This window comes from Rhea pennata, chromosome 2 (assembly GCF_028389875.1).
Source record: "Rhea pennata isolate bPtePen1 chromosome 2, bPtePen1.pri, whole genome shotgun sequence".
Classification (NCBI taxonomy): domain Eukaryota; kingdom Metazoa; phylum Chordata; class Aves; order Rheiformes; family Rheidae; genus Rhea; species Rhea pennata.
The window spans coordinates 117,996,950-118,023,328 of record NC_084664.1 but is presented as its reverse complement, the minus strand read 5'-3'; the positions used below and the strand labels follow the sequence as shown (position 1 = coordinate 118,023,328).

The window sequence follows — 26,379 nt, the reverse complement described above, 5'->3', positions numbered from 1 at the left end:
CGGGCGGCGGCGGCGGCATGAACAGCGGCGGGAGCCGTCCCCAGTCCCCGCGGCAGCGCTAGGCGACCCTCCCCGCTCCGGCCTGCCCGCGCGGCGGCAGCCCCGCTCCGCCGCCAGCCCCGCCACAGGGCGCCGCCGCCCTCTGCTCCGCTCCGCTCCCCTCACGGCGCTGCCCCGCCGCCGCACGCCGCGCGCTGGGGACCGGCCTCCGCCCCTCGCGGCCGCTGTCGCTCCCGCTCCCGAGGGTGCGGCGGGAGGGAGAGCGGGAGCCCCTGCACCGCCGTCTCGCCGCCCGGTCCATGGGAGCAGCTCGCCGCCGCGCTGTGGAAAGCGCCGCCGCGGCTCCGCGGGGTTGAGAGCGGCGGCCGCCGGACGGGCCGGCTCGGCGGGAGGATGTCACTGCTGCGCAGGGCGCTGCGGGTCTCCAATCGCTCCATGCTCGCCTTCATCTTCTTCTTCTCCTTCTCCTCGTCCTGCCTCTACTTCATCTATGTGGCCCCCGGGATCGGTGAGTCGGGGGCCGCCCCCCGGGGGGAGCAGGGGCGGCGTGGAGTGGCGTGGCGTGGCGTGGCGTGGGCGCGCGGCCCGGCGGCCCTGTCACGTCGCGCTGCTGTGCGCGGAGCCGTGTGGGCAGGTAGGCGCAGCGCCGAGAGGAGCAGGGCTCACCGCGACCCCCTCTTTTCCCTCCCGCTCCTCTCTGCTGAGGGAGGGTCAGAGCAGTGGCTGCTACCAGCGACCACCGAGGCTCGCACCGGCGATAACTTGTGTTCGTCTTGCATCTGTGTTCTGTTAATTTTAAGTGCTCCAGAAGATTCATCTGCCACTGAGGAATAGGTCAGTGCCATTCTTATTTCCCAGGCCGGAAAAGTGAGGCAAAAAAATCTGCTCACCGTTCCATCGTGTTGTAAATTAATGGCTGAAACCAGGAAAGAGCTGCAAAGTTGCCTGCTTGAGTCATCTAAATGCATCTTTTAAATCATTCGTAATTGCATTAGGAATAAAGCACATGTGAACATAAATCAAGAATCAGTTTTATTTTTTGTCATTTTCTTCTATCAACGGAATGTCTCCTCATAGATTTTAAAGGTACTTAGCTTCCACTTCCCAAAGTATCACGTAAGTGGAGGGAGAAATGGTTTGTATAAGAAATGTTACCTTAAATAACTGTACAAGTCTAGATCAGATAAAAAAATGTGTGTATGTGTGTATATATATATATGTATATATACACTTACACACACATATGTACATAGACACACACACAGTCTGCTGTTTTCCTAGTTTGCTCTTCTGTTGTTATTTTTGGGAAAATATCAGGCGCCTTCTCACTACATGATGCTTTCAGCACTTGGTTAATGTTACCTTGAAATGAGGCAAGAAGTATACTTCTGTATGGTACTGATATTTCACTGTTCCATGTCTTTGGCTAGGTTACATGTTTTCTTTTTTCCAGGGAATGTTGACATTTTCGCCTTACTCGTGAGTTCCTTCACAAATACCTGTAAAGCCTTCTCAGTGTACTTACTCAGTGCTTAAAAATCTCTGCAGTGATTACTATAAAATGTTCATGCTAATTAGGCAGCTGAATCTCTGTGGTAACTTTCATACACACTAGTATCTTCTTGCTATTTAGCATCTCCGTGTTCATCACCTTTTAGTTGTCTGGTAAAACCTTTCAAGGTGCAGTGAGTTATAGCACCTCATGCAATATTGATATGCCTGTCAATTACTGCACTTCAAATAAATATAAAAAATAAGTAGGGAATGTGTCACGGATTAGACTTCTTAAATTTCTTGCCTTATAATGTTTTCCCACTGAAGGGGATGTAGTTTAGTCTTTTGTAAATGAGAGAATGATGCTACTAGGGTCCATTTAGACATTTTAGTTACATGAAGCACTCTTGCAGTATCATAATAGACTTTAAATATAAGCAGCTGGTGTATGATTTATTGCTGCTTCTCTAATAAATGAAATGAAGATTTGTGAAATGAAGTTACTGTTTTGAAGTAACATTGAAGATGACCTGTGATTCTGAAACTGTATTGAAGTTGTGGATATCCATATAAGCTGCAGTTAAGAGGCTGAAGAATCTAGCTGAGAACAGAAATCTTTGCACCAATAGATTCTTTCCCAGCATTTATGGATGACAACCCTAATAAAGGGACTTGAATAGTTAGTGTCTAGTGCCAACTGTTATTCAAAACAAGTATTTAGCTTCAAGTTTACTTCATCAAAAGGAACGCAAGATAAGGAGACTTGAGCAAAGTAGCTTGGCCATGGTGACCAAGAGACAGCAATTAGGTACTGTTTTTATTTCACTGCGAATGATCTGAGTATTGTGTAAGAATTTTTTTTTCTGACTTTGCTTTTTTTTTTCTTTTCTGTCAATGACAGCTGAAATCACACTGGATGATATAACTAGTCTTAGAAACCTGTCTCTTGTCATCTAAGTTTTTCTGTCTGTCTAACTCCAGCAGAGAACCTTTACCGGTTTGGGTAGAGCATCTTGGAGTTCTCAGTATTGTAATCACCTGCAGTCTAATCTAGCCACCTTGGACATGATGGCCTTACAGTGCTCGTGAGAAGTGATTATGTAATAGTGTGATGGCCAGGGAAGATGCAGTCTGTCTCTGACATCAATAACTAGAAATCCTAAACAGTGGAACAAGTCTGAGGAGGAAAAATAGTAACTATTCTCTCTCTCTCTCTCTCTCTCTCTCTCTCTTTTTTTAAAGAGAGAGAGAGAGAGGGGAAGCTGTGGTTGGCTTCTAGTTATGCCAGAATCTTTTCTTGGGAATGGAGGACATAAAATGTTTAACAGAATACAGAGCATTCCATCACTGATGAGAGTTACTTTGTAAATAACTGAGGGCTACCTAAGATTTTGATGCCTATCCATTGGTTTCAGATCACAAATTGGTAAACTTGGTATCTATCCATCTATTTCTATAAAAAGATCAACATTTTAAAAGAAATGTTTTTTCCTAATATTTCCTAATATAGGAAAGAGTTATATCAAGCCTTTATTTTTTTTTGGGGGGGGGGGGGGAGGAGGAGAATGGGAAATTGAGCAGAAATGCAGGAAAGAGCTGAAAAATCTATTATCAAGATAAATGGTGACCACTGTGTCCAGGTGCTGTGCATCCAGATGCTGAGGCTATAAATATGGGAACAACCTTTGTGCTAATACTCTTTGTTCTTGGCATTGTGACAGATCAGTGATATTTCTAAAGATCATCTGTTTGAGCACAGAATAATTTAAATCAGTAGGAACCTCTGGAAGAGATCTGATCCAACCCCTGCTGAAAGCATATCCTATTAGATTAGATTGCTCAAGGCCATGTCCAACTGGGTTTTTGAATATCTCCAAAAAAGGAGATTTTGCAGTGTCCTTGGACAACATGTTTCACTGTTGAACAACTATGATTTTTTTTTTCCTAATATGTAATAGGAATTTCCCATTTTGCACCTTGTGTGCATTGCCTTGTGTCTTCACTGTGTAACTCCAAAAAGTGTCTAAATTCATCTTCTCTATACATTCCACTGTGGAGTCAAAGACAACAAGGGAGTTCCATCTCCCCTTAGCCATGTATGCTTAAGACTGGACAAACCAATTTCTTTTCATATGAATAAATTATTGGAATTCAAACATTTGTAGTTGTCTTTCCATTTTAAGAACAGATGTACTTTAGACTAAACTTGCATATTTCTTTCTGAATCATTTGCTTCTATCTCTGTCTGAAAGATACTTTTCCTAAAGCCTTGGGTGTATTTAGTTATTGCTCAGGGAACTTACCTGCATATGACTTCATGGAGTACTCATTTTGTGGTTTTCATCTTAATCAAGAAAGAGCATCTTTTTTTATCCACAATGGTTGGTTCTGTTTTTTAAATTTGTGGACTGTCCTTCTTTGCTTTCACTTTGGAATGTTTGGTTTGGGGTTTGTTTTGTTTTTATTATTATTATTATTTTATTTATGTTGTTACCTGGAGTATTTGATTTGCAAATATTTCAGATTTCTATATTTCTCGGTAATTGAACTCATTAAAACAAAATTTTGGAAGAATTTGGCAGCTCTTGCATTTAAAATGCCATTATAAAAACAATTACTAGCATCCAACTGCTCCTAGTCTTTATTAAATAAACTAATATAATGAAATTCAGTTATACATTTTAAAGTTGGAGTTGAAAATTGGATAAAATGGTAGAAATTCAAGGAAAAATACTTTCTTGATTGACTCTACCCAGAATCGAGTTAAAAAGTAAGATATAATTTACAAATTATGCTGTTAGATGTTGCAACAGTGTTGATTGTAAATTTCCATAGGATACTGTTTCACAATTAGCTGTTGAATTATTTTTGACCTGCCATATAATTGGCAACTAATAGTCTGAGACTAGAGGATAGAATACTATCAAATGTGTTAGAAATTGTATTGGATATTGTGTCATGCATCTTGCTTTAAAATATTGCTAGAGAAAGAAATCTTATTATTTTAATTTTTTTTCCTTAAGTGGAATCTTGACTAACAAGATTTCTTCTTTGTGCAATTTATTAGCTCTGATAAACAGTGACCTGAAAGTTATTCAGTTCCTCATCTTTGTAGTCTTAGGGCTTGTCCATTAGGAATGTCCTTTGTGGCAGTGCGTCTACAGATATTACCTGGAGTATTAAAAAACACCACTGCTAATAGAATAATTTTGAAAACAACTCTTCTACCTGATGTATATTGGTCTACCTGCACCATATTAGTGATCTCTATTAAAAATATATGCAGTTTTTAATAATTTATTTTTAAAGGATTGAGATGATCTGTGTCTTTCTAATATATTTTCCATTCAGGGAGGTGATACATATGTGGATGAAAATGTAGTCTCACCATACCCATGAAATGAGTTTGGGTTTTTTGTTAAACTATTAATAGTGCATAATTAGATTAAGCATTCAAGAACATGAAATCAAGTCAAAGATAGGTTTCAATGCATACAAGTTTTTACTTTCTTCTGTTGTGCGTGCTTTAAAAAACAACAACAAATGTGTAATGTAGTAACAACAAACATGTAATATGTAACAAAGTTTAATACTTCTTTGTTTTTTAACTATTTCTCTGTAGCTTTGAGTTTGTGAGCAGGAACTACTTTCCAGCAGTGTTACGTTACTTTGGTTATCCTCCTTCACTGCAAAGTTGTTTAATGAGTCTGTGTTTTACAGAGTAAAGTCCATATCCTGTATTTGTGAAAAATATCCATTAATTGGTAAATTGAGGGTAATGTTTTAGAAGACATCTTCACCTGGCCTCTACTTACTATATGGTATAGATTGATCTGTAGAATTTAGTTTGAACACTTTCTTAATGTTCATTTAATTTGCCATGTGTAAACTCTGCTAGTGGTGTATTTATAACTTTCATGTTGCTGAGAATAATATGCTATGACCTTGAGATGAGAAGAGATCCATGTGGGACTTGTTCTAGAAATGTTCACATGAGATGATTTCCCATTTTCAATTACTGTTTGTGATCTTTCTGTTAACCAATTTGAATCTATGCCAGTTTTTGCAATGTGTTGATAGAATTGCTTTGCAGAAGTCCTATGAAAACAGGCATTGAATAGCAGATATGTAATTTTGGAGGTCATCAGCCAAATCTGTTTTCCATAATGCTATATTTACTACACTTTAATTTTGAAGTACCCTTGAAATCTCCACTAAACATCCCTTTTATTAGCTTTTCAGTAACTTTTCCTAAGGGTTGTGCCTAGTGTTCCTGGGACTGCTCTGATCATCACCTTCTAACTTCTTAAATACAGGTGCTAACCATTTTTTGCTAATTGCTTTGGATGTATTTTTGACATAAAGCTTTTTTTTCTTCTTTTTTTTTTCCAGACATAGTATTTCACTTTCTACTATGAAAGCTGAATTTTTAAGTGAAATTTGTAATTGCCAAGCCTGTTCTTCTTATCTTAATGTTTTCCACAACCCAGTCTTAGTTTGTAATCTCATTAGTTTAATGCTTTTCTGATTAATTAGTTAAAATAATCTCAATCCTAACTTTGTCCTTTCTTCCTTCTTCAGAATGCTATTCATTGATCCAGTTTGTAATGTACTGGATCACTTCACTATTACATTGATTGCTTCTAAGTGCATGACATGCTGTTTTGACTTTGCTTTTGCTGACGTTTATATACAGCATGATTACAAAGTTTTTTTTTGTAAAACTGGTAAAACTGATTTCTACACTTCTAATAAGCTGAGGAATGATAAATTAACCAACTATTGCGGAAAAAGTCGTAATTCTTGATATATTACTGGAAGGAGCTTGATTCTCTAATGGAGAGTGATCTGAGAATTGGATTAAAGCAAAAGATTTTTGCTTTATTAAAGTTATAAATAGTCTTCAGGTGAATATTTAAATAATAGACAACTATCTGTTTTAAAAGGCTACAGGCTTTTTTAAAGATATTTTTATCGTTTAAGAATTAATGCAATTTTTTTCCAAGTGTCTTGTTTTCAGTCCAACATGTAAACCAATTAATAACTTGTTAACTGTGGAAGATGGAGACAAAAATGATCCACCTGGTATTTTTAACAGTGTCCTCTGAAATACAGGATGATCCCTTCAATGTCGTAGTGTGCTTTGTCATAATGAGTTTTAGTAATGCCCTGAACCCAGGGCTTTTGATGGGTGATGTGTGGCTATGCTTCCATGATTGCTGATGTAGATCTGGATCAGTTGCCAGTAAAGTTTTGTCTGGGTTAGGTATGAGCTATATAACAACACATCTGCATTTGGAGCATTCAGTGCAGTATTTGTTTCAAGGTGTTCTAATGGGCATGTTGTTTGATGTACTGTACTAAACTTCCCACCCACTTATGTTGTGCACTGTGTGACAGTCTGGATGTCTGCATGTTTTTTGAGTCAGGAGCATTGTTTCTTGTGTGGACCATGTGCAGTGAAATAAGTACAATTTGAGGAAAACTACTTATAGCTAGCTACATTGCTAGATATTTTCTTTGATGTAGATGTGGACATTTACCCTCCTTTTCTGTGCACTGTCTTGCACTGTAACAGGAGTGATGGGTTGGTAAAAATGCAGAAAGATAGTAGTGGAAGTTTTTTTTTTTTTTTTTTTTGTTTGTTTGTTTGTTTTGTTTTTTTTACTTTATAACAGTATAACAGTAAAAGTAAGGTTTGTTGAAACCTGTGCCAAGATCAGGAAGATGACTCGTATAAAATTACCACTAACAATTGAAATTGATTGCAGTAGAAACCAGCAGACTCTAGCCCTCCTTATTCTGCTGTCAGTCAGCCTCAGCAAGTCAATTTGGGAAATGGTATGTTCAGTTTGAGAGACTGTTCATACTGCTTGAAGATACTGGATGAGCAGAAGTCAAAGCAAACTTCAGGGACTGACCTATCTGGTGAGGTTACTGGCAGAATAATCTCTATCTTCTTGTTCATTGACCACATTAATGGTAAAGACATTTTTCTGTTTTAGTTCTGGCCTTTATGGATTATCTTGGATGTTTTTTTGCTATCACTGTTTGTTTATGTGACACGCAAACTCTCTTCTTTCACAGGTCTTTTCTAGCAAAAGCATGCCAATAGACCGAATTTATTTTTAGAATAAAGCTAAGGTCTTTAATTTTTGTCTGATGGTCTAACCAAGTGAGCTAAACCTAACCCCTTGCTGTTAGCTTCTGAACTACTTCAGTGACAACTCAAGCATTTGCTATTCCCTGAGCAGCTGTTCAGTGACAATGGAATATAAATTTGGTCAGCTAAAGGCAAGATGCAACCCTCTGTCAGTCTTGAGGATGGCTATTGCTTTCTTAACAGTTACTTGATTTCCTGCTCTGTGCTCCAAGGTGTTTATGAAAAGATGAGCATAAACAAGAAAAGGCTGGGATATTATGCCCAGTACTAAGACAAGTGCTGTCAGTGTCTACTGTAGCTCAAGAGTGAAATGCGCAAGGACAGAATTGCAAAAGCTACCTTGACATACAAATTTATGCAAAATACTTGACTTGCTACTTGCTGGACTGTGACACAATGTGATGATTTGAAAGCGATAGATTATCATTTTAAATATCTCTGTACCACTGTTTTCGGCAGTTTATCCTCATATTTGAATAATGCAGGTTTACGTGCCGGGCAAATATATTCTGATATTGTTGCTGTGTGTTTTATAGGCATGCAGACCTCATGGATGGAGTAAGAAACCTATGCTTCATCAATTAAAAAAAAGGAGGGGAGGGTAGTCCTGTCTCAGGAAGATGTTAGGGAGAGGCTACAAATGTTGAAAAAGACATGATCACAGATTATTTAATAGAAGTTGTGGACTCCTGCCCTGCTTTGTTACATGGAATTCTCTGGCATAAAGTACAATTGCTCAATATCCATATTTTTTGTAATTGCTGTTGTGTTAGAGTCCCAAATAGCTGGGATAAGGCATGTAGAGACTATGTGCCTAGAGGGAAAGGCATTGCATTGTGTTTAGATAATTGACCAAAGCTGAATGGTAGTTTGACAAATAAACCAGCCAGGCAAACAAGGTGTTGGGATGGGATATACTCCAAGAATAGCGTGATGAAAACACAGCAAGAATAGATCTTCTTGTTGGTAAAAGCAGATCTTGAATACTTAGCCCAAAGTGGCAGCAGACTTTGCCTGGTCAGTTTTGGGGTCCTGATCTTCCTTTTATGACACCTGCTTTTAGAGAAATACCTTTTCTAGCTTTGTCTCTCACGAAGGTCTGGTGTTCTCATTTTACTTTCATTCCTTAGAATAAGCAGGTTGCCTTTCAACAAAAGCAAGATGCTGATCCTCTTAAAGAAAATCTGTTGTATCAAGGTTTATAATTGCATTCTGATTTAGGCTACAGTAAAGTTTCTCATAAGACTTCAGAACAGCTATGTGATCCTCCTGACTTTCTCATGTACTTGTGTCAAGGTCTTAGCCTCAGCCTGCAGTACACACTATATCAACTTCTGAAGACTACCACAATAATGTGTTAAGAGTAGATTTTCATATATTGCTTATACTGACTTCTGGAATAAATCTTTCCTCTAAACCATACTGGGGACAGTGCTGGAGAACACCCTCACTGACTTTTAAGTTTTCATAATGATTGACTATGGATGTGTCTGGTAGATAACACCTACCTGTTTAACAGATCTAGTGTTTGCAGTCACTGTGGTTTGGTAAGAACCAGAAAAATTCCCAAGGCTGGTGAACATGTAAATAGATGAAAAAGCAATGAGCTTGCTTGTTAAGAAATATGGTATTCTTTTGAAGAAGTTTGAAGGTAGGGACTTGCAGTGTTGATGAAAAGGGAGCAAGAATAAAATGATGAAATTATTGGTGGGCTCTCGGATACAGGTCTAAGCATAGCTCTCTGGAAATGCATAGTATCAAATCTAATGTGCATCTAGAAGAGCCTTTAATGATTTTGACATAGCATAGTATCTTTGTACATAGTCACATGGCCATAAAGTTTATGATCTGGTCATAGGTACTTGAAAGTAATTATTTCTCATGTAAAATCGTAATCTGCTCTTCATGGTCTAGAAATGGATAGGGATGCAGAGCACTTCCTGTGGACAAAAAGTAGTTTGACTTTGTGTTAGGAGCCTAGGTGTGAACTTTTCTAAAGGAAGAAGAACTCAAGAGAATTTTCAGTGTCTTTAAGATAACATTCTTGCCTCTTTCAGAAGGTTATATCTAGCTCTGGGATTTCCCTCTCCCCATTCCCACCCTGTTGCCTAAGTGATGTCTTATTAATGAATAGTTTCTCATTGCAATAAAAAAGTGGCTCACAAAAAAGAGGTTATATCTTAATAACAAGTGATATAGATCTGGACATAATCTAATTCAAGTTAAACATGTGCAAAGAACAAAGTTTGATATATCCTGAAGTATCTAAATTAATGTTATGCCTGTAAACAATTTTGCAATCTTAAAAACTGAAATGACTCTGGCTTTTGGTGTCTCATTAAATGGAGAAGATAGCACACGCAGCCTTTCAGAGCACATCTCTGAAGTGAAGAGTTCTGAAATCAACGTTTACAAAACAGATTTTTTTTAAAAGTAGTCTTGGAATAGGAAGATACTTTTTTTAAAAAAAGAGCTGTGCAATAATATGTGGGGAATACAGAAAGGAAGATACCTATTTGAGATGTATTAAATTTTGAAAAGAGTCATTATTAATTAGGAAAATTCTATCCTGTTTGAAAGGCTAAAACCCACTTATTTTTACTTCTAGGGAAGCTTTGAATTTTAAATTTTTCTGTTTAATGATAAAATTGTTTTTGGAGTATCAGACCTATTTACCGTTACGTATTTAAGGATCTTGGTACCTAAGTAACTCTTACGCAGATTTAAATTCTCATTAGCCAGAACTGCTAGTTATGCTGGCCAAGAGTTGGCAGTTATGCCCCATGCACAGCATCTGATATGTTCTGACCCTGCCTTTTACGTGATTGTATCTTTCATTAAGCAGTCTTTGAGAGCAAGCAAAGCTCTCCATATTTTTATAAAAATTAAATTTAAAAAAATTACAGGGTTTATAACTTTAAAGGTTATGTTGGTATTTGGATCTCTGTAGGTGTCAGTAGTATTGTTTGATAATTTAGTATAATTGGTAACCATATTTTCCTCTGGAAATGCCTCTGTCCTTATAAATAGTTCTCTTCAGTTCTAGTCTTCTGTATTGGACTATGAGAAGACACATACTGATCCAGAGGTATTTGTGTCATGCCATTGATGCTGGGACATCTGATAAAGACAGTAGAAAGGAGTTTTTGGTTTCTGAGATAAATTTCCATCATTCTTATGTCCTATGTCTTAGAGTGTTTTGGGTATGTGTTGGTTACTAGTTACAGGGAGACAAATACCTCCCAGGTAAATGGGTACTTGACATGCATGAAATGACAGATGATCCCTTTGATCCTTTTGGCTACTCTGAATAAAAACTGTTCTGCAAAGGGTTTTTGTCTTTTACTTCCTCTCCTGTACTTCATTTTTTAAGGCTTGGCAGCCACTCACCCTTGACGCCTATAATAAATATTTCACATATATTTGTCAATCATTAATACTTTCACGTTGTTAGTGATTTGTGGTAATTATATAATGAAATGGCTTCTGGGAGTGAATGAATAGCATTATATTTTGACTAACAATTGTATGTTTGCTAATAAGTAAAAATGTGGACGATGCTCTGGGTCAAAAAATTGATAGAATTTTTATTTGTCTTTATATTTGTGTTGCGTATGTCTGCATATACGAGGAAAAGCTGCATGGATTTATGTCTGCATATGAAAACCTATTTTTTATTTGTCTTTATATTTGTGTTGCGTATGTCTGCATATATGAGGAAAAGCTGCATGGATTTATGTCTGCATATGAAAACCTATTTATTAGTAAATTGAATGGATTCTTAGCAATGCAAGTTAGGTACTTATTGTAAGGTAGAGAGAAAAGAATGTGTATTATACAAAGTGTGTATTGATGTTTCCTATATTTTTTTTAAAAGACCTGTGACTGTGAATCCATTTGATTCTTATGTTTTGTTTTTAATATCTGTTGATGAAACCTTTTACTTTCATTCCTTCCAAGACAAAGATCCAAGAAAAGTTCACTAGTCACAAATTAAGACATAATAAATATTGAACACATAAATGGATATTAAATTAATTTGAAATACTTCACTGTAATTTAATTCAAAATTTGCTTTTTGTTTTATCAGCAAACACATATCTCTTTATGGTGCAAGCTCGTGGTATAATGTTGAGAGAAAATGTAAAAACAATAGGACACATGATCAGATTGTACACTAACAAAAATACTACATTGAATGGCACAGGTAAGAATATTTCTTATTCAATTTCATTTTTTAAATCACCTTAATGAAAAAAAAATCTTAATGATATATAGCCTGCTTATGAAAATCTAGACCCATGTCCTACTTCTCTGTAATTGAAGTGAAGACAAAATAGTTGCTGTTTATCAAGTTCATTCTGGAACTTTAGTAAGAAAAATAAATTTGTTAGAGCTGTAACAAAGATACCTAAATTTAATTATTGTTATTTTAGTGTTGTATTTTTTAACTATGTTGTTAGGAATTTGTTGTTTATACAATCACATACATGATGATATATTACAAAAATGTCAATGAATACCGTAAGTTTTTACAAAAATCAATTCTTGTTTTTAAGATTATCCTGAAGGAAACAATTCTAGTGACTATCTTGCTCAAACCACAATGTATCTTCCAGAAAACTTCACTTATTCTCCTTACCAGGCTTGTCCAGAAAAGCTGCCTTACATGAGTAAGTTTTAAACTGACTCCTTTTTTTTAACTCTAATTTCTTACAAATTAGATAATACTAAATGCTTTTAATAATACATTAGAGTACCTGTATAAAAATGTTCTAAATTGAGTATTTTGAGGAAAAGATAACAATTTCCTTTTGGAAATATTTTTCCTAATGCAAGATTCATGAGACAGAAACTAGTTCTTAAATCTTCATCATATATCTTTAGGTAATCATAATTGCAACAGTATGAAAGAAGCTGAATGAGATCATGTGGTAAAGGGAGAATTGATGGTGATAAGAAAGTTCTAAAACTCTATAATACTTTATTAAAAGGTGAAAAGTTGTTGGCTTCAGAAGAAGTTTTCAAACATAGATGTTTCAGATCCCAAGCTATTAAATAAAATTTGAATATGTAACCCTAATTCTTATGCAACCTTATGCCTAAAATCTTTAATTCTTTTCTTTGAAAATACTTACCTGCTAAGGAGTTTTATGCTGAATTATGGAACTGAATTAAGTACCCTTTGGCACCCTTTTGTTTTGTTGCATTTTTTAAAACCAGTAGTATCACAGCTCACCTAGGTAGTAGTATCCCAGTGTACGTGGAACATCTATTACAAGCAGATATTGTGCTGTTAGAACAGTTGCACAAATTGAGATAGAAAGAGGTTCTTGATGTAATTCGGTGATCTTAACCTGAATTAATAAAGTGGCCAGAAGACTGTTGGTGTGACCTTTCTACCTTCAATTTCTGTAGACTACAGAGTGTATCTTTGTTTAGAAAAATTCCTAAAAATTAGAAAAATATAGTTCTTGTTACGAACTGTGAAATTTCATGTAAATTCCCCTATCCTGCAAGCTTGTTGTTGTTCTGCCTTCCCCAGAAAAGAAAATTAGGTTCAGACAAAGTCCTGGGCATTTGCACTCCTGAAGCTTGTAGAGAAAGCAAACCTGCAAGACCAGGAGGTGTTAGGAGACTGTGGATTGAACATAAAATGGAAGAGAAAAATGTCTCCTGGTGGTAATTGCTTTACAATTTCCTTCACAACTCATTGTTTGTTTTTGGGGAGACTTTTATGTTGAAGCTTTATAAAATTGCATCTCCTTGGATAAATCAGTGTTCTTCTTTAGGAATCATTATTGACATGTGAGTTCATTTACTTTTTCTCAAGAGTTTTCTTCTTTGTAAGAAATTATTCCACTGTCTGGATTGCAGTAGGTTACAAGGGGTGATAAAAAAACATTTTACTTAATGTCCTGTATTTGGAAGAAATCATAACTTGTATAAGTAACACATGGAATTGAGTTCTTGCAGATGTTTTATAGATAGATTTCATATTATATTTTCGAGGAAAGTACTAATAGCAGCATTAAAATAGATTTCAAAGCTAATTGGTTAAATTGAATATCTCATTTGGTGTCAGAATGTTCCAACTAAAGAGGGAGAATCAACAAATCTTTATAAATACGTGCAAATGTGTTTCCAGAACTAATTATTAATTACTATCTGGCAGTATCTGTTATATTAAAATGTTCATTTTTAGTTGTCATATTTAAAACTAAACAACTAATCCACTGCTTTATATGGAATGTTTGGAATAGTTTCTAAAGATATTTAGAACACCTTTCAGAATTCTTACCTTGTCTTTTAGACAAACACCTGACTTAAATTGTGGGCTGTCATTTGGCATGAGCAAGAATGCAAATAATTATTTAATAAAATAATTCAAATCCATATCATACCAAATGATATTGCTGACAGCCAAACATTACTGACCATTTTTTCTTAAAACAAAAATGTGTATTTTAAAAATCTAATCAAGTAGAGAAGACAAATTTAACAAGCTAGTAGCTACAAAAAAGTTATTTCACTCCCCCCCCCCCCCCCCCTTTTTTTTTCCTGAGGACTGATGCGTTTGGTGAAAATTGTCTCTGTATCTCAACATAGGAAGAATATTTGAGGAATAGATTGCTGAATTTTGCTTTACTCTATCAGTAATAGGAATGTATTTTAATTGACATCACTACCTAGTTTAACATAATGATTTTAATTTACTGAGATAGCACTTAAAATAAGCAAGTCTAGTTTCTACAGTGGCTCACTTAATTACTATTGTATTTCCATAATATATATATTTAATCCATTGTCATTTTTAAAGTACCAAGTGTTAAGACTTCACCACAGAAAATGCAGAATTAGATTCTAATATTTTTTACTTGGGAGAAGGGGGGGCATTTTTGTTTATAATTTTTATTTTTTAAGCTGTGCTTCAAATAAGTGAATTACTATTAAGTAGGTTTTTCAGATTTAATTTTGATTGTCATACTTTTCAGAGAAGAGATTCTTGCAAAATTTGGAATTCATAAACTTTATATTTGAAGTACCTACCTATGTAGAAGTCAGCTGGAGATTGTTTTTAAATGAAAATATGAACTTTTGGCTTATTATATATATAGTATATAAGTTCTGAAACAATTTTGTCATAACAGTAGCACAGAAGCTTTAGAAGCATTGTTTTTAGCAATGCAGAAGTTTGTTTTTCTTGAGCTGGATGCGTATTTAGAGAACAGTTGTTTGCTTTCATCGTGGAAATATCTGATCTAGTAGAATATAAAATTGAATATAGATTTTTAAACTTGAAACATAATTTTCCAAATAGTTTAAGTAAGTACTTAGTGATTTTATGTTTATTAAACACTTGATTTGAAGTATATGAAGCAACTTTTCATGTCATCTTAGCAAAATCTAAGTCTGGAAGTTAAATTAATATGAAAACCAAAACTAGCATCAATGCTAATAGAATATTTTTTTTTCTGTCTTGTTTTTTATTGGAAAAATTTTCCATTACAACTTTTTTAATCTCAACAGAAATGTTCATCCAGTGAACAGCACAGTAGCACTGCTTATTACCTGTATTTCATTTAACACCTCCACATTCTATATTTTGTCTCCTTCTCTGTAAAGGTACAACTCTGTAACCCAAAGTCTGAATCACTTGCTCTTGCTCATGAGCTTACTCATAGAAAACCATCTCAAGCCAAATAGCAATTAGCTACAGTGTAGTTATGGCCTTATTTCAATCTCTGTATGGTGAACTACAAGGAATATCCAGATCACCTCAGTACACTGGAGTTAAAAATACCTAGACCATTTGTAATAGGTATTAACATACTGGTTTAAAAAATAAATCTTCCTGAGGAAGAAGCTCTGCTGTCTCCAAATGTTCTGTATGCTATGATACCATCAAATAGTTAAGATAGTCCTAATTTTCAGCCTGTGTTTACTTTTTTTTCTGCATGTTAGTCTAATTTCTGCTTGCCTTTCTCCATTAGGTTTGCAAAGCAGTTGGTTGCTATCTGTATACTGAATTCTTCTGTCTCGAAAAAGATTTTTTTTTTCGATGTAGATAAACGCAATTCTTTGAACCTTTTTAAAGGATATTGTTTCTAACCTGTTGTCATTCTTAATTATTTTGTATTGTAGACTTTCTATAACTTGATTTCCTTTTAAGGAATTATAACAGCCTAAAGTCTGGTAGCATTAGGGAAGCAAAAAAAGTCAATAATCACCTTCTGTCTTTCATAGAACACCTGTTAATGTATTCCAGAATGATATTTGCCATTTTTGTGCAATTGCATTGCATGTTATTGTCCCATATTAATGTGTGAGCTATTATAAGCACTCAAATTCTCTTTTCTATATACTGCAGCATAGCCAGGTAGATTCCATTTTGTGTGTATACTTCATTTCTCCTTAACCAGCAGTCCATGTATAATTTTTTTTATATCACTTTATTGATTTCTATACCTATCTCCAATTTGTTGAAATTATTTTGGTTTTGATTCTGTCTTTTAAACTGCTTTCTACTTCCTCTTTTTTTTTTTTTTTTTTTTTTTTTTCCCAAATTATAGAGTTGTTAGATATGAATAGAAGCAGGAAATACTAAGGCCGTTGTAGGCCAAGCCTGAGATGCCTTCTCCTGCCTCCCTTAAGCTGACAATGAAATATTTTAAAAACTTCTTCAATGAGTTTTACACTTTCTTGTTGATTATCACATACATATCATTTTTTTCTGTATTATGTAATAGAATGTTGTTCTGATGTGTCAAAAACTTAGTCATAAAGCACAGCAGATTGTTTCCCTCTACTCTGCCAGACTGATTACTGTATCAAAGAAAAAAAATGAAGTGGGTTTGGTATAATCTATTTCTGGAAAAAAAATCGTCCCTTTATAATTAAAAAAAAAAATGTTCAACAGGTTGTTTCAGGAGAACAACTCTTTTACCAAAGTTATTTCTATAGCATGTAAATCATTAAAATAAATAAATGAAAGAATAGTTAATCCTTTTTCCTGTGTTCTTTTGATAGTACTAAACTTTGAAATTACTATGGCTAATTTTTAAACACTCTGGAGAGTATTTCATCATTCCCACCAAATTAGATGCATCTGTCTTATATAACATTCTGGTTAATATAGATATTAACTAGTCCTGGCCCTGGCTCCTATCTCTTTTTCACATTTAACCTCAGTGAGCATCTGTTCACAGGCTTTTCTCAGAAGACCAAGGCATATGAATCCTTTGCGTCATGTGTTGTTTGCTTCCTTTTCTGGTGTAGTAATCTGGTGATCTTTTGTTGCATACCTTCATTTCTATATTTTGTATAATTTCTTTTTCATTTTCAGGTTACTGAAGAGCTTTGAATAAAACTGCAATGATCATCATCTATGCTTCTTTTTTAACTCTGTGTAGGATTAGCTTGTTCTGGGATATTTTTATGCAGTCTTTTTCAGGAACTGCCAGTTTTCCTCCTCCTTCTAAGAAAATGTGGGTTGTTTAAATCTGCTTTATATCTACTAAATCTCTTTTCCTTATTTTGTTGCTCTTGATCCTTTTCAAAATTACCTTCTACATTTATATTGTCAATTAGTTCTCATTATTAATCAGATACAAACCTAAAATGCCTCTTGCAGTATCTTCCACTGTCTCCTGAAACTAATTGCTGTTCTCCAGAAATTTAGACCTTTCCAAAAGATTTTGAAAGTTAGTCAGTTCAGTGTTAGAACATGAAGCAAACACAAAATACTTTTCTTGGACACATGGGTACAGGGGAGAATATGAGTGCAAATTCTTTATGTCTTTAAAATTCCAGCCCTCTCCAAAAGACTTCTGAATTTTAAGAAAAAGCAACTAGAATATTCTATAGTCTGTCAAGTTATTGCAAGATTCTTATTTGATGTTCTAATATAGTAGTTGCTGAAGAGCAATTTGAGCTTTGGGTTACTGGATATTAGACTACTCTTCTCCCTGAATTTTTGTGATTCCCTCTGCTTTTGCTTTTCAGGGTAGACTATTTACTATAAATCATTTTTTCTAGTTCTGAAGTCTGACAGCTCTTAGCTGTCAACTAATTGGAAATATTTTCTCATAATAAACAATAATTTGAATTTTTTGCTACCACATTATAGTCTATACTCATTATCTTGCTGAATTATTTTCTCTCATCGCTAGGCATCTGTGAATGGTTTTCCCATTGGGCTCGTTAGTTCTATTAGTGATAGTTATTAAATCCAGCCACTTGCTATATATTGGTCTGATGCAGACACTGGTGAATTTATAGGTGAAGGTTGTTCATGAATTGTGCGTAGCTATTTAATATTAAAATTGAGGAAGTTAGTTGAATATGTTGATGGTTCATCTCCTTTTGTGTCAAGGTGTAGGCAGGGAGAATTATCCATTCAATAGTGCAGATGGTGTGAAATCATTAAGAACGATACTAAAATAAAGGGTGACTTCTAGTTTTCTGAAAGAAGTATGGAGTTCAAATTATTTTTGCCTGTTATGTGTCCTCTGAAATAAGGATTTTACTTACAAGATTTACACGGGGAAACACTGACATTCATTCTGTAAAAGCTAAATATTAAGAGGAATGCTATAAATTGTTTCTTCTTTACCTGTTTGTAGTATAAATAAATTCCTTATGTTATTTAGCTATGATATAACTTACAGAATTAGATTTGTTGTCTTAATTGAAATTAATAAATATAACACATCTTCCTGTACTTAGGAGGCCTTATCAATGTGAATATGAGTGAAATTAGTTTTGATGAAATCCATGAAGTGTTTTCAAAAGATTTAGACATTAAACCAGGAGGACGCTGGAAACCAAAAGACTGTAAGCCACGATGGAAGGTAAGATAATGTGTATTTTTTTTCTTCTATATGTATTCAAGAGTAGTTGAGTGCTTACAACTGTCAATCTTTTATTTGTATATATGTATATAAAAATATATATTATTTATCTGTATATAGTATACTATAGTAGACATATTATATGCTATCTATATTCAACAAAAGATTAAAGCTTGGAGAAAAGCTGCAACTGGATTGTTGTGAACTTTTAGAAGTTCATCAACTTTGCTATTTTATTATGTGGATACGAACGTCTGTCCGATATGTATATTGCTTAAAGTGTTTTTAGAAACATGTGTTTATACCAACAAAAATTTATTTAGCTTTTATTTCAAAATGATTCCTTCTTTTTTAATTGCTTGAGGTAAATTCCAAACTACTTTCCTAATGGGAATGAAAATGCTGTGAAATATTAAACCAATTTGAATATCAAGTTGAAAAGTCTATGTAAGCCACAGAAGTCTTAAGCTGTATTGAAATATTAAAATTGAAAAATGTTAATATAATACCTTGATATATATAACTTTTTGAAGGTGGCTATCCTCATTCCTTTTCGGAATCGCCATGAGCATCTTCCAATTTTTTTCCGACACCTGATACCGATGTTGCAGAAGCAGCGTCTAGAATTTGCCTTCTATGTTGTTGAACAGGTAACAGCATTTACTTGAAATGTGACTCCTTAAGATGCCGTAGTAAAGGAGTTTTGACCTTATCATAACTATTTGGGTGAATGCAAAATTTAACAAATTGTTACTCTTCTGCACTAATCCATTGAGTCAAAAAGGAAAGTTCAACTTTGTTCCCTAAATTTATCCATAACAAGAAACACATTGCCTTTCTTCGAATACAGGTTGATATTTTATAGCTGATAACACTGCACTGTTAGATCTTTTGTCTTTAAAGTGTTAGATTTTGTGCATAAAAATTCAAAATGATCTTTTGCAGACCATTTTACAACACACACTCATTTCAATCCAGTCAAAAACAATAGCCTTAAAGAATGAACTATCTGATTAACAGCAATGAAAGGTAAGGGAAATGTCCATGATATAAAGTTACTCACCATACTGATCTTGGCTAGAGTCTTTTCAGAAACGAAGGAATGGATACGGAGGAAAAACAAAACAAAACAAAAAAAAAAGAAGAAAAAAATGTGTATGGGAGGGGATTCTTGCATAATCAAGGTGCAATATAGTTCAGAGTGTTACCTTAAGGACCATTGAGCATACAAAATAAGTAGCTGATTGTTAAAGAAATTATTGGTTTTATTTTTCTTGGGCTGTCTTATGCAGTATTTTCAGGTGATAAAAATGAAAAAAAATGCAGAAAATAAAGAAAAGTCTACTAAATTCTATTAAAATATATCATATATAATGTATTTGTTGCATCAGAAGGTCTTGTAAACTATATAGCTTTGTCTGAGCTTAGAGAAGTCTTAATTGTTCCAAATTAAAATGCGGAGATTAACTTGTACCATAAATAGAGAGTTGGAGTCAAACTGTTAAGATCTCGATCTCTAGGAAACTGGAAATATGTTCTAGCATGATGTTAACTATAAATGTGTAATCAAGTTATAAGCATTTACACAGCACTTGAAATTCTTCAGTAGTCTGTTTGAACAAGAAATGAAACTTAATGTTTCATTTCTAATGTGTATCAGCATTTCTTTAACTGGTAATGTCATGCTGTATTGATCAAGAGCACCTATGTTTTGATACTTTAGAGTTACTAGTGTTGGAAGTTGCAAGTGCTGTTAAATTTTGTGCAAGAGCAGACCTTTATAAACTTTTAAAATCAGAAAATGCAGGTGATATAGTTGGCGCAGGTGATATAGAGCGATTGCTCTGGTTAGAGAAATAACAAGCATCTTTCTCAATGCTTCTTTATATAATGAATGATATATTTCTTACATTATTGGAGTAATTTCTCTGTTCTTAATTCTTAAAATTTCTCCTTTGTTTTGTGTTTGAAGACAGGTACGCAACCTTTTAATCGTGCAATGCTCTTTAATGTTGGCTTCAAAGAGGCTATGAAGGATGATTTTTGGGACTGCATAATATTTCATGATGTGGATCATTTGCCTGAAAATGACCGAAATTATTATGGATGTGGAGAAATGCCACGTCATTTTGCTGCAAAGCTGGACAAATACATGTATATGTAAGTTATAAGTTTTATTCATATTGTTTCTTAAGGACCAAGAAACATTCTTAGTGTTTGAAATCTGTGATAATATCTACAGGAGACAAAACCAATAATACAGCCTCCTATCATAGTCTTTATGTAAATGAATATCTGATCTTATAAAAGGAAAACTTAAGCTTAGTAACAGTATTTAGACATTGCTAGTTTAAAGGTGTTTAAATGTATTTAATAATATTTTTCAATATTTTAAATTGATGACCCAATTTTTGTAGCAGTAAGATTGATCTTAATAAATTATAGCCCTCTGTGTCAAGAGGGAAAAATTTGTCTTGCTTCTTAGAAAGCTTTTCTGGTTACATAAGCCTTTGGTGTTTGTTAACAAAGTTAACAGATAAGAAAACAAATTACATCCGCAATAAAATATCGTGGGAAAAGTTTCTTAATTTTCTCGTAAGTGTACAGTTTATTTGTGGTTTGTACTGCTTTTTAAACAGACGATTTCTCTTTTGCTCAGACTATTTCATATTTTATATTCAATTTGTATTGAAATTTGATTAATGTAGCTGGTCCTGCAGCTTCATTGTCTCTGTTTCTTCTGCCATTTTACATTAATGGTGTTTCAGTTGCTTTTTTAATATTCTGTGACTACTATCTCAACACTTATTTCAAATCAGTTCAGATCATACTGCAGTTTTTTACTTCTTCCATGTGGATATATGCCATCCTGAACAAGTATTTGTAAAGTTGGTCAATTTTAATATCTAACAGATCAAAAACTATGCATTAGAGACGTGACTGCATATTTAGATTTTGAGTTGTCAGTCACCCAGCAATAAAGATTTAAAGGATTTTATTTATGTATTTATGTATACATATATGAACATATAAATATGTAAAATCTATAAACATGTGCATGCATGCACACATATGTATATATACGTACACACTACAGGTATACACGCGCACACACACACACACGCACACACACACGAAAACCTCAAACAATTCTATAAGCTGTTATTCCTTGGGTTTTTTCAAACACCTTCAATTTCAGTTAAATATTGGAAGCATTATATAGAAAATTAACTTAGTAACAACCTTCCCTAAAAGCTATTAAGATTTTAAGGAACCCTGTTATTTCCAAAGAGGTCAGAAATTACATGGTTATGACCATAGCCGTCCATTTTTCTTTCCCCCCCTGCATTCTAGAGTTGTATGTCCTTTAGTGTCCACAGTGGCTATTGTGGCCGAAGAAACAGTAAATCTTTCTGCAGATAGTTCTGGCTCTTTGTGGGCTCCAGATGTGGAGGCATCAAAATTACATTCAGTTACTTTGAAATTGCAAGTGGTTTCTGAGACAGAATCCATTAAAGAAACTGTTGCAGTTTCTGAGTAAAGGACTGATGTGATTTGGTAACTGCTCTTGTTAGTGGCCACGGTCAAAGTATATGTTGATCTTAAGCATTCTTCTGCATTGATGGTGTTTTGAAAAATGGAAATCACACCACCTGGGCCTTAGTATGTTGTGTTAAATAGCTATCTTAACTTTTCATGTTGGCTAGCTACTTAGTACTTAATAAATGTTAATTAATAATTACTGCATGTATACTGGCAGAACGCCTCTATTTTCTTGGTGGAAAAGTTTAGCATCTGAAAACTGCAAAGTTGAGGGTTTTTTTTAATAATATATGTTTCACTGCAATCAAGTATGTACTATTAAATGATTACATTTTATTTTTTCACAATTCTGTGGAATTTGGACATGAATTACAATTACTAGATCAGATTACTTATTCTTTTCAATTGGATAAGGGAACTTTTTCAGTCTAATAGTGTCAACGTACAAAAGCTTGAAAACCTCACTTTTCATTCTGCTTTAAGTTTAAAGCAGCTATCTAAAGTATGCGATAGGCTTTTGTTTCATGTAATGATACTGACTTGAGCTACTGCCTGAAATTACCTTTTATACAAATCTGACAATACTACATTTTATTTATCTTCCTTATGTCTTTGTTAATGTTAGTGATCTGTGAACCAGCTTTTCTTGGTGGATGCATTCAGCACCTTCTTCTGTTGTGCCCTTAGCTTTTCATTCTTTTTGTTTTATTGAAAAGAATCTTTAAAAGAAAGGATTACTTATTTTGGTTCAGCTAATAATAAAAAATGTGCCTATCATTTTCAGTCTTCCTTACAATGAGTTCTTTGGCGGTGTAAGTGGACTGACAGTAGAACAATTCAAAAAGATCAATGGGTTTCCAAATGCCTTTTGGGGATGGGGTGGAGAAGATGATGACCTTTGGAACAGGTGAGTGTTCAGTGCTTATGTCTTTCTTACTGTTCTGTGATATTTATCACTTGATGGTAATTATTTAAAGCAAAATATATATATATATATATATGAACAAATTGCAACATTTTAAAGGATTCCTTTTAGAAATATCATAACATACTATTTAGATGGTATTCTTTCATATTGGCATTTGGACAGTTAGACTTTTCTGAGATAGGTCTAATGATGGTATTAGCATATTTAGGCTCATTCCTTCTATTCCTCTGTGCACTGCCTTTCTTTTGATTTTCATTATCTCGCAGACTGTATAATAGACTTGAATTTAAGTGTCTTCCATATCTTAGAGCAGTGTCCAATAAATTATTCTGATTATATTGACAGTCACAAATTGGACAGTAAAGCTCACTGTATAAGATACTAGTAATTACTTACAATAAAAAATATAAAATATTTTCAGTTATTTGGAGTTCTTAAAACTAGGTGCCTACATGAGTTTATACATACATACATACTTATTATTTTAAAGGACAGGTCTTACAAGGATAAGTATAAAAATACACTATTTTCACATTTTCTCATGCTGTTGTGCCATAACAATAAAGCAGGAAGCACTTACTATAAAATAATTAATATAGCGTACTTCACTGTTTTTTCCAGCTTTATCAGTTCTGGATATAGGAGTCTGCTTTTCTTGCTTTGACAAAAAGAATCAAAGAATAACACCTTTTTTGTTTGTTTTTAAACCGATGAACTTTTTTATGAAGAAAATGACAGTGAATGCAAAGAATCAGTTTTAAAACCTTTGATGCATACTTTTCACTCTTGGTGTAACTCAAAAAAATATTTTTTAATATTCTTTATACAAATGTTTATATTTTATACTGTAGAGTTCGCTACGCTGGATACAATGTAACAAGACCAGAGGGAGATTTAGGGAAGTACAAATCCATTCCTCACCATCATAGAGGTGAAGTCCAATTTTTAGGACGGTAAGAGAAACAGAATACTGTTCAAATACGAAAGGTTTAAAGATTTTTGTCTTGTATACATCTTCCACACGTACAATAAGCACTCAGTACCTGTCAGTACTACTTCTTTAGTGCTAAACTCAATATTTTCTTAAAACTTAATGTGTTTGGCTGTGTTGGTTTTATTTTATTTAACCATGAGAGAGAATGAGTCTGTGCGCCAGAAGATACTGTTATCATACTCTCTGAAGCAGAATGTTGTTGTTACGTTATTGCAGAATACTATTGTATTGTCATACTTCTCTGATCAGGAATTAGTGTTGGAAGGGCTCCTCTAGTTTATATATTTAGACATTCTTCAAAAGGAAACAGTACAGCCTGTGTGAAAAGAGACTGTAAAACTCAAAGATTGGTTTCTTCCATCATATTTCTTTTCTTAGAAGCCGGTCCTGTTTACATTCACCTGACAATTTTATTTCTAAATTCCTCTCTTTTGCTGCAAAGATGAAAAATGGTTTAATTGACCAGTAAGTTCTGGCTGCCCTAAAGTAGAAAAGCAGCCAAAATATAGTAGTTGAGATATAGGTTAAAGTTAAAACATACACTATAAACTTTTTTTGTTTTTTATGTTTAAAGATAATTAGAAATACTGCTTGTGTTATCAGTCATCTCTTTTTCTGAGAAGATCTTTATTTAAAAATTGTGAGTAAAGCAGAAAATAGACACAGTCATGTACTTTAGAAATAAGTAGATATGTGATATCAAGCTAAGGTGTACGTATCAGTATTCTTTGGTCATAGAAAGTTGTTTATTAATCACCTCAAATTTAAATGTTTTCAAACGTAGGAGATTTAAGGTTAAAATTAAGAGATTCAGATATTTTTACATGAAGATATGTATGCTGAAGGCACCTAAATCTTCCCTGACCTCTGCAGTGATATATTAAAGGAAAAGAATGTGAAGAAATTGAATATCTCTTAAAAATCATTTGCAGCCACAAAAATATATACATTAATTATCTTCTTTCCTTTAGTCTTATCATAATTTGTGTATGTGAACATAAAATGTGAGAATCTGATGTGGGGTGTGTGTGTGTGTATATATATATATATATATATATATATATATATGTATGTATGTATAAAAAAAAAGGAAAGAAAAAAGCTCTTGCAGAAAATAACTGGCTTTTAAAGCTCAGGTGGGTAACCTGGTAATTTATAAGTACTGAGATACAGTTTCTGAATTTGAAGTATATAATATTAAACAGTGAAATGACTGTTCTAGTGTCATACCAAACATCAATTAAACTGTTTCTTCCAAATCTTTTTCATGTTTTTGCCTTCTAACTCCCTCTACAGATACAAACTTCTGAGGTATTCCAGAGAACGTCAGTACCTTGATGGGTTGAACAATTTAATATATACTCCTAAAATACTTGTCAGTAGGTTATATAAAAATATAACTGTAAATCTCATACCAGAACTTGCTCCTGTTAGAGACTATTGATGGAAATGCATTGACAAGCTACACTACTGGAGTAAACATTAATACTAGAAGCTACTAAGACACTACAGACACTATGAAAAAGAAATAAAAATCAACAAACAGCAGCTTAGAATTAAGGATTTTTAACCATTTGATGATGCATATTTGGGATGAGAAGTAAAATGATTGTATATACCATGCATTTTCTTCTGAAAGAAAAGCCAGCAGCTACCATTCAGATGTTTACAGCATGAAACTACTGTTCAAGCCTTCGTTCTCCATGTTCTCTATCTTAACCACTCAATTATCAGAAACAGACCTATAGCTTGACTGGAAGCTGGGAGAGAGACCTCTTCTTCCAGGAATTTTTTATACTGCTCCCTCTGTTCTTCCCCTCCGTGTATTTAAATTAATGCTTTTGTTCCTTTTTAAACCATGTTTTGTAAATAAGTGATGTAAGTTAATGTGTGTACATTGCTTTTAAATATTTTATGCTTCTGTATGTATTTTAGTGTGTTCTTGTTTAAATTCTGTAGGAATGTTTTTATTAGCATGAAAGAAAAAGTGTAAAATGCAAGTATGCTTAAAAAAAAGGTTATACCTTATGTGAAATGAAGGAAATATTAATTGTTGGCCAGCTATGACTGTAAACTGTTATACTAGTTTTGAGCTTTAGGCCTCCTGCATATCTATATAGAAAAATCAATTTCATCTATGAACTTACAAGAAAGAAAACTTTTAATTATTTATTGCCAGCAAAATCCTGTGATTCTCTGCCTGACACCTAAATCGTATTTATATGCATATTGCATGTGTATTATGAAAAATCCTGTGGTGGTTGTGTATTATGATCTACAGGAACTCTGTTTCCACGTGTGCCACTAGTGTCAATGTCAGGGATTTTAATGCCTAAAACAGTGTGTCTGGGTGCATACCATATTTTGGTATTGTTCTCTCTCTCTCTCTCTTTCTCTCTCTCTC

General features: G+C 34.2%; 1 protein-coding gene across 1 annotated transcript; it reads left to right on the top strand.

Moving 5' to 3' along the window:
• Positions 1–306: 306 nt before the first annotated feature.
• Positions 307–25,818, top strand: B4GALT6 (beta-1,4-galactosyltransferase 6). Its single transcript, XM_062568157.1, has 9 exons — positions 307–508; positions 11,748–11,864; positions 12,217–12,330; positions 18,386–18,510; positions 19,044–19,160; positions 20,483–20,670; positions 22,838–22,960; positions 23,833–23,934; positions 25,272–25,818. The coding sequence occupies exons 1-9, from the start codon at positions 394–396 to the stop codon at positions 25,417–25,419; spliced, it is 1,149 nt and encodes a 382-aa protein (XP_062424141.1). The 5' UTR covers positions 307–393; the 3' UTR covers positions 25,420–25,818.
• Positions 25,819–26,379: the final 561 nt, after the last annotated feature.

What these genes read in the sequence shown, in the direction of transcription:
- B4GALT6 (XM_062568157.1), top strand. Translation starts at nt 394, where the DNA reads ATGTCACTGCTGCGCAGGGCGCTGCGGGTCTCCAATCGCTCCATGCTC. An exon ending in TACTACATTGAATGGCACAG is followed by an intron (nt 11,865 to 12,216) that starts GTAAGAATATTT and finishes CTTGTTTTTAAG; the next exon opens with ATTATCCTGAAGGAAACAAT. An exon ending in ACTGTAAGCCACGATGGAAG is followed by an intron (nt 18,511 to 19,043) that starts GTAAGATAATGT and finishes AACTTTTTGAAG; the next exon opens with GTGGCTATCCTCATTCCTTT.